Below are 14,623 nucleotides of genomic sequence, written 5' to 3'. Positions count from 1 at the left end.
TTATTTTGTATTTTTATGTACATTTTACAAATAACTTCTTAGCCTTCCTTCTCCAGTTCTGATATTTCTTATTAAATTGACACCTCTGCATCCTTGGAAATGATTTCCAATCAGAATTGATTGTACACATTAAATATTTAGTCAGGTTGTTGAGGTTGGGCAGAGGCTTCTGATAAATTCGGCTTTTCCTTCTTTGATATAGATTATTCTTCATTCTATGCACAAATACCAACCACGAGTGCACGTCATCCGTAAAGACTGTGGAGACGATCTTTCTCCCATCAAGCCTGTTCCATCCGGGGAGGGAGTAAAGGCATTCTCCTTTCCAGAAACTGTCTTCACAACCGTCACTGCCTATCAGAATCAGCAGGTATTGTTCTCAGAATTGGAATCTTTGTAGACTTTTCATTTCAGGTGAAGAGAGAAAGTTAGCTATCCTTCTCACTCTAAATATTATGAATTATAGAGCATTTGCCATATATGACATTCAAAGTGTATATATATGAATAACAGTTCTTTATCCATGATTTTCCAAGTAAGTCTGCTCTAATGTTGACTTCTTTAGACAAACCATGTCTTGTGACCGACAGTGTAGGTTTACTTTCCATTTTGAGCTATTGAATTATGATATCATAATTAAAATTACAATGTATTTTTATTGCCTAAAAAATAGACATGTAGAATATTAAAAATGAATTGTATCATAGAGCATGGGACTTGATAGCTCACTTTATTTTTAAACTACATTCTAAAAATAGTTCAGAAACATTTATCCTGTATAGTCATTTTGGTACATATACAAAAGGGCTATTTCTTTCAAGATGTGCTTTAATTGTGACAGAGGATGATAAACTTGCTTATAGTCTGAGAGATCAGCAATGGTAGAATACTTATTTCATAAAGTTAGAAATAGTTTGAGAAGTGAAATATTTCCTTTCTATATGGGTAAATGTATATATTTCTCTAAGGCTATGTTTATATGTGTCAGTTAGGTAGAGAATTGAATCAGAGGCAATATGTAATCCATGCTGGAATTCCAGCTGGTTTTCATAAGAAATATCCATGTAATATAAGCCAATGTGGCCTGTGGTAGATTTTTTTTTTTTTAATTTCAGTGGTCAGCAGAATTGTTCTGGGTCTGCATTTCTCTTTACATTTATATACATTTCAATTACAAATTTAAGGCTTTTAAATCTCTCTGTTGTGGTTTCTGTTGTTATAAAGCTTCTTAGAAGATTTGGATCCTATCCCATGTGTTCTTTGGGCTGAGAGGCTCAATAGCTCTTATACGTATGGAGACATCAGTATCACAATGGAAGCTGTCCTGTCCTCTCACACTCATGTTGCCACTCTTTTATAAGCTTTTAGGAAGGAACATGAAATGTAATTTTTAAAAGATCCATAGATAATATATTTATTATCTATGCTAATAGATATAATTTATTATCTATGCTAATAGATATAGTATAGGACCATGCTAATAATATAATTTATTTATTATCTATGCTAATAGATATAATATAGGACCATGCTAATAATAATAGGACCATGCTAATCTTCTCTGTATTGTTTCAATTTTAGTATATGTGCTGCTGAAGCAAACATATTTAATATAGCATATTTAATGTATTATATATAACATATGTAATATGTTTAATATAGTATATAATTATAATGTATTTATAATTTTAATATATTTAATATAATAAATATATAAGGTATATATACATTATATAAAATATATTTATAATGTATATAATTATAAATAAATGTATTTATGATTTTAATATATCAAATATATTAAAATTATAAATATCAATATAAATATATAAATAGTATGATGTACTGTACAATAATATATTATATAATATATGAAATATTATATAATATATAATTATAATATACTTAATATAATTATATTTAGTATATTATATGAGATATAATTATATATTTAATATATTAAAATATATTAGGGACAGAAAACGATTTTTTGGGAGAAAAAGTAATACATGAGAAAATAGCAGAGGCATTTAGTATTCTTTTAACAATCTCAATTCGTCGTCTCTTTCTGTCTCTCTTCCTCTCTTTTTGTCTTTCTCTCACACACAAATTAACTGTGCTCTTTGCATATTTTCTTCCACCCTCTGTGGTACAGTAAGTGCAATGCAGTCAGCTTTTGGTACATGTTGTGACTAACACAAATTAGTGAACATTGAGAAGTTGATTAAGATGATGGACAAATTAGAGGAGAAATTGATAATGATAACATGCAGTCACATTTACTTTTTAGTTTCCTGTCTACTATTTTTAAGAACTTAATGGAACATTGTTAGCAGATTAGTGGTTAATAGCATGAGCTCTGCAGCCTGTGGTCCTGGCTTACTTAAGCTTCAGTTTAAAATAAAACACAAAACTGAGATAATAGCTATACATAAGTTGCTCTAGTAATTAAATGAGTAGTATGCCGAAAACTTAGCACAGTGTACATTTTATGCACTCAATACATATGTTAGTAATAAAAGTGATGATAGTAGCAATTGTGTTATGTCTCTGTTTTAAAAAGGCACCATTATATAAATCTGTACTTTTTAAAAAACAACATTTTAAATGAACATTTACATTGCTTAATGTTTTTAAACATTATTAAAATAAACAGAAAATTGAGCTATATTGATCTGTAAAGAAGAATTCCTTCAATGACAGAGTGGCAGACATGATGACTTAATTAGCAAACCCTTTCATTATATCATTTATAATGTAGTTTTATCCACATACTAAGATAACATCATATGGAACACATATGTCTTAAGTGTTGCGTGGCTGACTGGAGGGCGTGCACAAGCAATGTAGGGGGACTGCAGATGACTTTTATTTAACAGTTTTTGTCCTTAGCCAAGATGGTGCAATTAGAAGTATGTTCATTAACTTTGTAGAGTTCATTAAGCCCAGGAATTTAGAAGCCAAAACATGATGTGTCTCTTAGAAAATAGGCTGTAAATTCCTCTGGGCAAAGTGGAATAAGCAGATGGTAATAAGATCTGGTAATAAGCAGATGGGATGGTATTTATTAGTGTCAAGTTCAGGATGGCATAACTAAAAAAACTATTAATGGAGATGATTAAACCATTTGTAAAAAATTTCCCCCTTAATCTTGGTGTCTTAGTGAGCAAAAAGTTGGTTATGAGTCAACAAATTAGAATTCTTGTTAAAACTAAAACATCATATATAGGAACCATTTCACGACCTATACATATTTCATAGTATGTTGTGTACCTCCATATAACACAATACAATTTATTTTGAAAGAAAGTTAAAGTGAAAGCATCATTTATTTTTACTCCATTTAGTATGAGATTTGATGTCATTAGAACCTTCAAGTAGTGGTTACCTCTGGTTAGACATTCACTGTAGTGCTCTGACCAGTTTAGGACTCCACAGATAAAAGAATAAAACTTTCAGATAAAAGCCACAAAGAATATTAAAGGAGAGACAAAGAAAATTACAGAGACAGAAAATTAAAGGAATGTGTACATTATTACCTAATTTTAAAGAAGAGAAAGCTGTGTAGGAGCTTAACAACATTTAAATGGCTGTTAAATAGAAGTTGGATACGAGTTATTCCTCATTAGCTTTATTGAGATAGAAACAGGATTAAACCACATCTCAGAGTTAAAGGGAAGAACTTCAGTTCAGAGGGAATTGTCAATTATAGGGCACGTTACCAACAGATGATTCAGAATCTTTTTTTCCAGAAATATTAAAAAACAAAACTAACTTATATCTATTAATGCAGATTGAAAAGGAGTGAAGTATCTTTTTTAGAGCAGATGAATGTTCTAGATGATTTCTGAAATTTTCCTTAGCTTTACTGCTAGGATATTAAAATACTTGGGGAATAAAAGAGGCGTATACAATAGAGTCCTCTAACAGTTAACTTTTGACTCATTGTAGTTTTGCAACCAAGTAAAAATCTTGCTTGACATTTATATAAGATTTGATATTTTTTTTTTCCTACTCTGCAGATTACTCGCCTGAAGATAGATAGGAATCCATTTGCTAAAGGCTTCCGAGACTCTGGGCGCAACAGGTGGGCCTTAGTGAAGACCATTCCAGTTATGATAAATATATTTGATATTTTATTATGAATTTTCTATTACAAAGTAAATGGCTAAATTTACTAATACGATATTGAAATCATTTCTGATGAGGACTATTGTGCCTCGGAGATAACTTATTTTTGTAGTGTAATGGTGTGACCTACCCTAAGGTGAATGTTCATGTGCGCTGCTGAGCTGAAAATCGAAGCTCTCAGGATGTACACTGCATGCTGTTTCTGAAGGGGCCTTGAAGAAACCTGCCCTTACAGGCACAGAGGCTTCAGTATCCTAATTAAATATCCTCTCTGCCTCTACTATTGGTTTAGAATTTCTTTAGTGATGATGCGACTATCTATTGATATTGTCTGTGGAGTATGATAGGGTCTTTCGTTAAGTCATATTTCCAGCTGGAATATGAAACTACTCTCCATTGCCAAGAGAGCTGATGTTCTTTAGTTTCCAAATTTGTCTTGGCTCTGCTGACAGCCACATACTTGTTTATTTTTTCTGTTTCACGTTTTGTGGTGTTTGTACTAAGTGGTAGAGCCACAATAATGAATTCCACTCTTACTTTTATCAAAAAGCAGATCACCTAGTCTATGTGCCAAAGGGTTTTTGAATTTATTGATATGACTCTACTCCAATATAGTTCAGTACAACATTTTCTAAAGTAACTGTTAGTAAGTAGTAATAGAGAGTAATAATAGACTACAGTTCTGCAAATGCCTTTTCAGAGTAAGGCTTCTACTTAAATGTTTTTAAAAGCAGCTTGTTTTTAAAAAGAAGTATTTGAACAATCTTTATGACTTTACTCCTGAAATTATTCTAATACTCCTTGAAAATCCCCAATTATTTTAGAGTCAGTTTCATTTGAAATTTTAGAGGGAAAACAATCCAGATTCTTAGTTATTTCAGTTGATTAATTGGACAAGATGGGTGACAGAGACCTTTTCTCAGAATACACTCAAGTTCTTGCAGAGATGTGATGTCATTGTTATATGCAGTGGCATCATTGAAACACCACGCAACATGAGGACTGAAATGCAGCTAAAATGCACTGAGAGTAGAGTAGCCTTCAACTTAGTGCAGGTAGATCAGGAAGACTAATAATAGCAGGGCTTCCCTCTGAAATTTTTCACTCTGTAGGAAAGTTTGCAGATATTCCTAACACATGATAGTTGTCGGCTGTATTGAAATTATTTTGTTTTTTAAATGTGTGTTTCAATGTAGAGAAAAAAATTGCTTGTCTTTTGTTTTGTTACATTAGCTCCTGGTTAACCTTGTTTTTCAGAGGTGTTTCTGAAAATTAAAATGCAAATTGAACCATCATTTAATAACTGGAGATGGCCACTTAGTGAGGTGACTGAAGAGAACCTTTGGGATGACTCCTATTCTACCTTGGCGAATGCTTTGTTGGAATTATTTTGTGATTTTTGTTATAGCAGAATAGTATTTGTCCATTTAAGAGTCTTGTATTACTTTCAGTTTTTTTTCTTAACCAGAAAAGGAATTTATTAAAACACTGAAATTCCAGGAGAGAAATACTCAGGCTTGAAGAATATACAACTAGCAACTATATCCAAGCTATCAATTACTCTAGCAAAGTCTTCACTGCTACTGACTCAGGGGTCACATGCTTGTATATAGTCCATTTTTGAAGGGATAAATTTAAAATATTTTAAAAATACTTTATATTTTGAACAGATAATAGTGAACAAACCTCTACAAGAAGTGAGATGACAGATACATATGACAAGTTTTCAGGAAGAATTCTAGATACTCAGCATAATGAAAATACATTTGGATACTTAAATTTGGTCAGTGAAAAAGACAGTGGTGTTGTTGAATATAAAATACTAGGACTATATTGTTTGATATGGTGAGTTCAAAATGCTAGCTTTGATATGGATTTTTCTATCCCTTTGGCTATTTCAGGAGTATGTAAGCCTGACATCCATGGTGCTTGTTACTATTTCTTCCCTGACTCTAAAACTTTAAAAATTTTGGAGGAACATACAGAAGACAGTGAATTATGTTTTAATGCTTTTAAGATTTTGTTAAAATTTAAAATTTTTATTTTGTTCCAAGTGTTTAAACAATATTATAGTACATGAAAAGCACATTGAGCCTATATATGGCTTTCTTGCTAGTGAAATAAAGTTTCAACTTTTTTCCTTGCTGAAACTCTCTTGCTTATTATAGACAAGCTATTTACTAATACTTCTCACTTTGGAATGCTAAATATCTATAAATCATTATTCCTCTATTTAAAAATCTGATTGTAACATTTTCCGTTGACAAATGCAAAAGACACATTTGGAGAAGAGATAATTCAGTCACCTGAATTACATAAGTGAGCATTTCTAACTTGTGTATTAGTCTCCTTTAAAAAAGACCAAGTTATATGTAAGACTTGGTGGAGGGCACGGTTGTTTGGAGAGTATGGGCATGAAGGGGCATGATTTTTTAATTATGTTAGTAGAGAAGTAAAGCTATGAGAAAAAATTTAACATATTTCTTTATTACCCCTGGTTCTATTGTGCTGTTGTTAGTGGTTTTTAAAACAAATTCTATTTTTATTTCCCCGACCCTGTACATGAAATATACAAATTGACCAGGACAAGAAATAAACATAGACTTGTGATTGTTTAAACTTTATGAAACAATTTGCCTTAATTAAAAATTATCCTTTTCTGGCTATTTATGGCTGCACAGACTATTTTACAGGAATCAGTAGCTTCGGCTCTTAAAAGCTCTCCTGCAAGACATTTGCTATGTGAGAGAGAATTTATGTGCTGAGAATAGTTTCATTCTTCAGTTAGGCCTTAGGTTTGACCCTATAAAATTTTTTACTCAGGAAGGTACAAAAATTTCTTCTCTTTAAATACTTCGGGAAAAACATAACCATTTTACTAAATAAACTTGGCCATTTGATAGCATAAATTAGGGCAGTGATAAAATGTGGAAATTGTTCAAAGGCATCTTGTATAAATTATCGCCTTGGCTGCACTCCTGCAGGAGGTGCCTTTTATCTTTTCTTTAACTAGCTAGGAAAGGTCTCCATTACTGGAGAAAATGAAGGCTTTTTAAAAAATGTCCAGATTCAGCTAATAAACATTTTATAACTGTTTCCTGCAAAATATCTAAAATCCTTTCTGGAACTTGTAGTGTGAAACAGCAGCCTCAGGAAAAATATCGATTGCTCCAAATCAGATCACTTGTAGATATGTCACCTTCAGAGCATCTCTTTAAAGCTTAGGGTTATATATTTGTGATGATCAATAACTTCTCCCTAAGAATTTAGTTTATGGATTTGTATTTGAATCATAATAAAGTTTACACTGCTAAAGCAAATAATGCAGTAAGATACATCTCTGTAGTCAGTTTCTAAGTCCAGTGGTTGCTTGTTAATTATCTTAGTAAACTTCCCTCAAGACTGCTCTATAATCACTTTAGTATTTTTAATATTTAAAACTACAATTAAACTCATCTATGTGGTAATAAGAAGCTGTTTTATATTAAGCTGTGTCTTAACATTCTTTTTCATTTAAAATCGTTGTATTTCTGGAAAGTCACAAAATTTAGTATTGGTATAAACTGAATAGAGGGTGATCAGCTAAACAGGACCCAGAGTTCATTAGTCCAGTGTTAAACACACCCACAGGCAACATGGGGTTTGGAACTGACCACGTCTGCCAGACTGCCCAGAAATCAATACACTAGTACAGAAAATACTATCAAGTGGCATGAACTTGGATTTGGCTTGTAGTTTGGCCACAGATATGATGACTGGTTTGGAAAAAAAATCTCTTAGAATGAAACAATGTTAGGATTAATAAGGGTTTCAGACCTTTTGTAATCTCATCCTCTCTTTGTGAGAAACTGAAGTCCAGGGAGATTAGCAAATTTACTTAAGGTCAGACAATGAGTTTTAGTGAGTTGCAGTGCCAATGCAGTCTTTCTGACCCCAATCTAGTATCCTTACCACTAAATAATTCTCTCTCTGTGGCACATTGATTACATCAGAAGCCAGATTCTGTTCTCTCTCAGGGTAGGCCAGGTGGAGCAGGTGCAGGTCCCCTCTGTGCTCTGCTCTTTTCTTTGGCAATCCTGCACTATCCCCTCTGGGGCTGCAGACATCTCTTTGAAGTGCCCTCAGAGCTGCACCCCCAGAGCCTGTGACTTAAGAGGTGAGTCAGGCTTATGTGCAGCCTCATGAGGTGTGTTTGTGCATGCAAGCCTGTGCATGTATACACACCACCCCTCCACACATGCATAGCTACATCATTCTGTCACTAAGATGGAGTAGGCATATTCCTCCAGAGTGAGTACAGAAATCAATTAACAGAGACTATACCCTGAACACTCTAAGGAAGTAAATTCTGTGTATGAAGCCTTGGAACAGATGGACAAGTAGTGTAAGATAGTTTTATTGGCACAAATCACTTACCTCTGGTGTTTAGAGAGCTTTCACCATATTGTGTATGTGGTATGACTCTCTGGGGTGGATTCCTCTAGTCTTAGTTTGCAGGTTATGACTTGGGGTGCAGGGACTCCGGAGGCGATAGCACCTTGAGTCAAACTATTAAAGGAGATGTCTATTATTGGACATCCCAGGAAGCAAGTATTTTCTACAGTGGAGCTACAGGTTTCATGAAAAGTGTAATGTTACCTAGATCAACAAATTACTTAGGGCTGAGGTGTTTGAAGGAAGAGTGATGAGGTCTCAGGAGTGGCTGTCTTGAGAATGATCTAGTTGAGTGAATGGCCTCATTCCCAGAACCCAGAGGACTTAGTCACTTGATATACAGAGGGGAAGTCTCTGAATCATTCATGGTAGGAGATGGTTGATATATGTATTTAGAGTAGTTGCCCTTGTTTTAAAATATACGTATGTAATGTAAGTAGTCTATATGAAACTTATCCTGTCTCTTTAAGTATCCATTCATTAAGTGTATTTCAGGGTTTTAAAATAATTTGTGATTTAATAGTAACTCTATATACTAGATAGCCCTGTGAGGTCACCTTCCTGCTCTCCTCCCACACACTGCAGGGAGAGGCCAGTGCCGTTTCTTCATGGCCCTCCTGTTGCTGGTGGGAGCCCAGCCTGGCTACACTGGGTGTAGTAGAGATTGTGCTCCTGAGAGAGAAGTCAGTCTTCTTTGGAGGAGTGCTTCCCTGAGCTGGCTGCTGAGGCACCAAATGATGGGCAGTAATGCCCCTTAGAAAAGAGCTGGTTTTCTAGGAATGTGCTTTTGTGGCAATGCCTTCCTCACTTAGAGGGAGAAGTAACAGGACAAGGAGAGTGCGTGTGTTCCAGATCACAGCAGAGCCTTGGACTCACAGCAGCCAGGAGGGACTCTCTTCATCTCAGCTCCTTAGCCCAAGGGAACAGCTTTTTACCCCTCAGGTCAGCTGAGTTTTCCTGAGAACATTAACAGGCATCTTGGGTGGGTGATTTCAGTTCTCTCCTGCTGCTGGTAACAGGATGTTGTTAGCCCATTGCTGAAGCATTTCTTCTTGCCAGTGGCAAGATCCTAACTGGACAGTGTGGGGGTACTGTCAATACCAGTGTTGTTTTGAGATGCTTGCTGCTGGTGAAAGATCCAAATGCTCCTAACTAGACTTCTTTTGTCCACCCTTATCCTGACCCTTTCCATTTAGAATGGGTTTGGAAGCCTTGGTGGAATCATATGCATTCTGGCGACCATCACTACGGACTCTGACCTTTGAAGATATCCCTGGAATTCCCAAGCAAGGTAACTCACAAAGTCTCCTGGGTCATATATACAGCCCATTCCTGCCTAGAAACTCAGGCACTAAAAGTGTACAAGTCATTATTTATACTTACAATAATGACCTCATCACCAACATTGTCCTACAGATTCCATCTGTCTTCTGCATGGTATGGGGATGGATCAGGAAAAAATGGCTCTCATGGTCACAGATTAAATCTTAGATGTCTTAGGCTGTTTATATATTTCATGACCTTTACCTCATCCTTAAATCTCATATTAAAATTAGAGGTGCTCTGATGCCAGGTCCTCTTCACAAGAAATTGTTGATGGTGCCCCCAGTCCACCCTTTCTTCACATCTTGTTTGTTTTCTTTCTTCAGCAGAATTGCCTCTGGGTAGGGTTCTCCTGTTGGGTTAATGATGAGGAAGGTCAGGTACATTCAGGCAGACCCTCCTGGGCTCATCTCTGAATATTTCTCAGCAGCCCAGGGCTGATTTCTTCTCAGAGGGAACTACATGGAAAGCGATGTTGCTTCCTCTCTGGTCTGCTCCATAGGTAACACTCTCAGCTCACTCCTACATTCAGGCTTTTTACCATCATCCTGCCCAGATTCCAGTGAGAATTTGCTGTGCTGGGTTTCAGATAATTATCATTGGTTGGATTGGGCTTTTGGATTATTTTGAGACACTATATAAAACACCATCAATACAGCAATGAAGGTTTTACAACCTGTCCAGCCCTTTGGAATTCTCCTCTCCCCTTAAGTTCTGTCAAGTTTGCAAACATCAATCTGCCAGCAGATCCAGAGGGGGCACCATCACTGCCATTGGTTGGACACAGGGTTAACTACCCTCTCTAAGTTTCACAGGACTGTTGATTTGTTGGACCTCTGCTCTTGTATTAGCATGTGATTCAACAACTTGTTTTCTAATTGGAAATGAGATTTTTCAACCAGATAATTCCTTGAAAGCTGAGACCCATCTCCTTTTCATCTCTGTAGCATTCCTCCAACCCTTGCCTTGTAACAAGCTGTGTCTAGCTCATATTTACAAAATTGAAAGGAAAGGATGACTGTGGAGTCATTCTTTACATTTCAACTTCTTTTGTAGGCAATGCAAGTTCCTCCACCTTGCTCCAAGGTACTGGGAATGGTGTTCCTGCCACTCACCCTCACCTTTTGTCTGGCTCCTCTTGCTCCTCTCCTGCCTTCCATCTGGGGCCCAACACCAGCCAGCTGTGTAGTCTGGCCCCTGCTGACTATTCTGCCTGTACCCGCTCAGGCCTCACCCTCAACCGATACAGCACATCTTTGGCAGAGACCTACAACAGGCTCACCAACCAGGCTGGTGAGACCTTCACCCCGCCCAGGACTCCCTCCTATGTGGGCGTGAGCAGCAGCACCTCCGTGAACATGTCCATGGGTGGCACTGACGGGGACACCTTCAGCTGCCCACAGACCAGCTTATCCATGCAGATTTCGGGAATGTCCCCCCAGCTCCAGTATATCATGCCATCACCCTCCAGCAATGCCTTCGCCACTAACCAGACCCATCAGGGTTCCTATAATACTTTTAGATTACACAGCCCCTGTGCACTATATGGATATAACTTCTCCACATCCCCCAAACTGGCTGCCAGTCCTGAGAAAATTGTTTCTTCCCAAGGAAGTTTCTTGGGGTCCTCACCGAGTGGGACCATGACGGATCGGCAGATGTTGCCCCCTGTGGAAGGAGTGCACCTGCTTAGCAGTGGGGGTCAGCAGAGTTTCTTTGACTCTAGGACTCTAGGAAGCTTAACTCTGTCATCATCTCAAGTATCTGCACATATGGTCTGATGAAGCCTTTAAATTAAATGACATTTGGATCTGTCTAACATATTTTCTTTTTCTTTTTTAAAAGCTATGTGGAAAGAAACTCTCTGTGGTTTATAAAATGTACATATAATAGAAAATGAAGGTTCACTGGGTTTTTTGACTTTATCATGGTGAGATTGTAATTATCTATGGTATATATGTATGCTGTATATACATAGCACATGGAGTATCACAGCCCCTATTGTTCCCCTGTTTCATCCAGTTGCACAGAGTATTGGCATGCGTGTAGTATGTTTAAGCAAAGTTCTCAGACTCTTTTAAAAACAAGACGGTAAACTTAAAACTTGGCAATGATACTATCCAGAAGAACACTTATAACTTAATTTATCAGAAAAATGCTGTAAACGGTTTCATACTTGATGTGTTGATAACCAGCAGTAACCAGCATGTAGAGTCTTGTGATTTCTGTTATTCTTGGACACAGTGTGAGAATCTAAAATACAAAAGCCAGTTGAAGTCTTAGTGTTAGTCCTGAGGTATTTGTAATCATGAAGGATCAGCCTTTTCATTCCTGCTTATTATTTACCACACATACCATATGACCTTGGGTCTATAAAAAAATCATAACCCATAATAATTGTTATTTTCTTAAGGAAGGTAAAGGAGAGGCTTGTGATTTTTTTTTTACACTTTCCATTGGGCACATAAGAGGTTCTTATTCATCTGTAGAGAACAAATTTCCAGTATTTTTGATTTTTTGCTTATTTTGTATATCAAATAGACCATTAAAGAATGTTCTATAAACATTTTTAAATTCCAATTTTCACCAGGGGAGGAATATGTGATATGAGTGGAATGGCAAAAGGAAAATAAATCCACCTCAAATTCATTGATTCCAATGAGAAATATCTATCTTTTAAATCAAGAGTAATACTATTGTTAACTATACCTTATGTTTTTGTATAGTTTGTTTTTAAATTTAGAATATTTTTTCCATCTTGCTCTGAGCTTCCTGACCCATAGTATATAAGTAAAAAAATGCGTTTATGCTACTTATTTATATCTTGTAATTCCTACACATTGAACCCTTTTCCCCTTCTTAACCTTGTCCGTCTGCCTGAGTCTTTCCCAAAACAGATAGTTCCTAGGCCTGTATGGTGTTAAATAACGCGGTGAGGAATTTCGGTAGGTTATCTCCAGCAATCTGTCTTTTGGGAGCTATAGTGCAAAGGCCAAAGTCCATTACTATAAAGACCCTCTTGGAGGACTAAGAAGGAAGATACTAATTATGATAAAGGAACTATAAAACTTTTAACCTCAACAGAATTTGTAACGTCAGAACTGGAGAAATTAAAATCAGTATTAAATTTTTTAATTCCTAAAATAATATATGCATGGTTGAAGAGTTAAAAACAAGTAACTTTGAGAGCACAGTATGAGATAAATAAAAAAGGCTAAGAATACATGATGAGGCACATTCCCCTTCTGAGGAGAAAGTGAAATAACATGTCTGTGCATTGACCCATTCATTACATTTCATGTATCTTAAGCAAAAGAGCATGATTTTCTCTCATTGCTAAAAAGAGTTGCTTTAACTCATCCCTGGATTTGGTGGGGAAAGGGTACAACTCCTGATTTGCTGTTTCACTTTGAAACAACACAATTTGTTAGATACTTAGGGAGATATACTGTTGAATTTGCACAGGATGTGACTCTGTTTATTCATATTAACAAATTTCCTTTTGGATTCCTTAGCAGTTCATCAAATTAGTATTAAATTTTTAAATTTAAAACTAGCATGAAGGGACATGAAATATTTGCAGTAGGTGGATCTATGTAAGATGTTTGGGTATAGCATTAATAGCTTGACAAAGATTTGGGGAAAGGTGTTAAGAATGAGTCCATCTCAGCCAATAGTGCTTGGTGTATAATTCAAGAACAGAGAGTTTTCCATCTTGAAAAAACATGGAAAGTAATGCTCTATACCCATATGTATTAATAAGAGCATTTTCCTTCTTGCTGTTGATAATTTCAGATTATACCACAATATGAGTATAATTTTTTATTAATCTTTTTTCTGGTAAAATTTTAGCAATATTGTACAAATGCTTTTTTTAGGTTTTACTGTAAATATTAATCACCATGTCACTTCAGAGACTAGCCTTTTATTGCTGAATTAAATGACATGCATACATTGATAATTATATATCTGTATTTTATTAAAAAGTACTTAAAATTATATTAAAATGTGTTATTAAACCCTTTTATGATTTTGGGGGGTAATCATTTTAATGTCTAAAAATATTGATCCAAGAATAAGCCACACATGCATACCCCAAACACAAATTCTGTACCTCTCAAATACATGGCAGAAAGAAATGGGCCTGCTGTTCATGTTTCATGTGTTAAATGTAATTTCTTGGTGTGTTGACCATGTCATTGAAGGTGAAGGCCCTGACAAATGTTGAACACATGAAAATTTGAATGTGAGAGGAAAGGGATGGGGTGGTATGTTTTGTTTTGGGTCCAGGGGAGAAAGGCAAGGTTACAAGAATGAGTGGCTTGCACCACTGACTAGTGATGACAGATTACTTCTATGCCCCTTGACTAGTAAACATTCCAAGGGACATCGCGATGGGGTGAGGTTGCTGCTATCAAGACCAGTCACATTTTGAAAATTAACACTTGCTTCCTTACAAGCTGCCTTCCAGAGGTCAACAGCTTGTCACAAGTGAGGCACCCAGTTGCTGACCCTTGATTTCTGGAATGTAGGGGGTCAGGAATCCTTGGTGGCCCCCAGAGAAGGTTGGGACACAGTGTAACCTATATAAGGAAGGATCATACTCACTCTTTACATCAATTAGCAAAATTTTGAGGAAAAAGAATCTCACTTTTAAAATGTAAATAGCTCTTCATCACCCCTCCAGACTTAATCCTACCAGTAACTCACACCTTAGTGTGAAATTAATAAACAG

At 36.0% G+C, this 14,623-nt stretch overlaps 1 protein-coding gene and 1 pseudogene across 1 annotated transcript in view; one reads left to right on the top strand and one right to left on the bottom strand.

Moving 5' to 3' along the window:
• The window catches only part of TBX18 (T-box transcription factor 18), a 30,423-nt gene extending 16,512 nt beyond the window's left edge, over positions 1–13,911 (top strand). The window contains exons 5-8 of the mRNA XM_031011805.3: positions 203–370; positions 4,023–4,087; positions 9,762–9,856; positions 10,945–13,911. Of these exons, the coding sequence (XP_030867665.1) occupies positions 203–370; positions 4,023–4,087; positions 9,762–9,856; positions 10,945–11,669 (1,053 nt within the window). The 3' untranslated portion in view covers positions 11,670–13,911. The remainder of the gene's footprint in view (positions 1–202; positions 371–4,022; positions 4,088–9,761; positions 9,857–10,944) is intronic.
• Positions 1,544–1,601, bottom strand: LOC115935128 (uncharacterized; annotated as a pseudogene).
• Positions 13,912–14,623: the final 712 nt, after the last annotated feature.

This window comes from Gorilla gorilla, chromosome 5 (genome assembly GCF_029281585.2).
Source record: "Gorilla gorilla gorilla isolate KB3781 chromosome 5, NHGRI_mGorGor1-v2.1_pri, whole genome shotgun sequence".
Taxonomy (NCBI): domain Eukaryota; kingdom Metazoa; phylum Chordata; class Mammalia; order Primates; family Hominidae; genus Gorilla; species Gorilla gorilla.
Note: the sequence above shows the minus strand (reverse complement) of the source record. Positions and strands in the feature narration are given on the sequence as shown.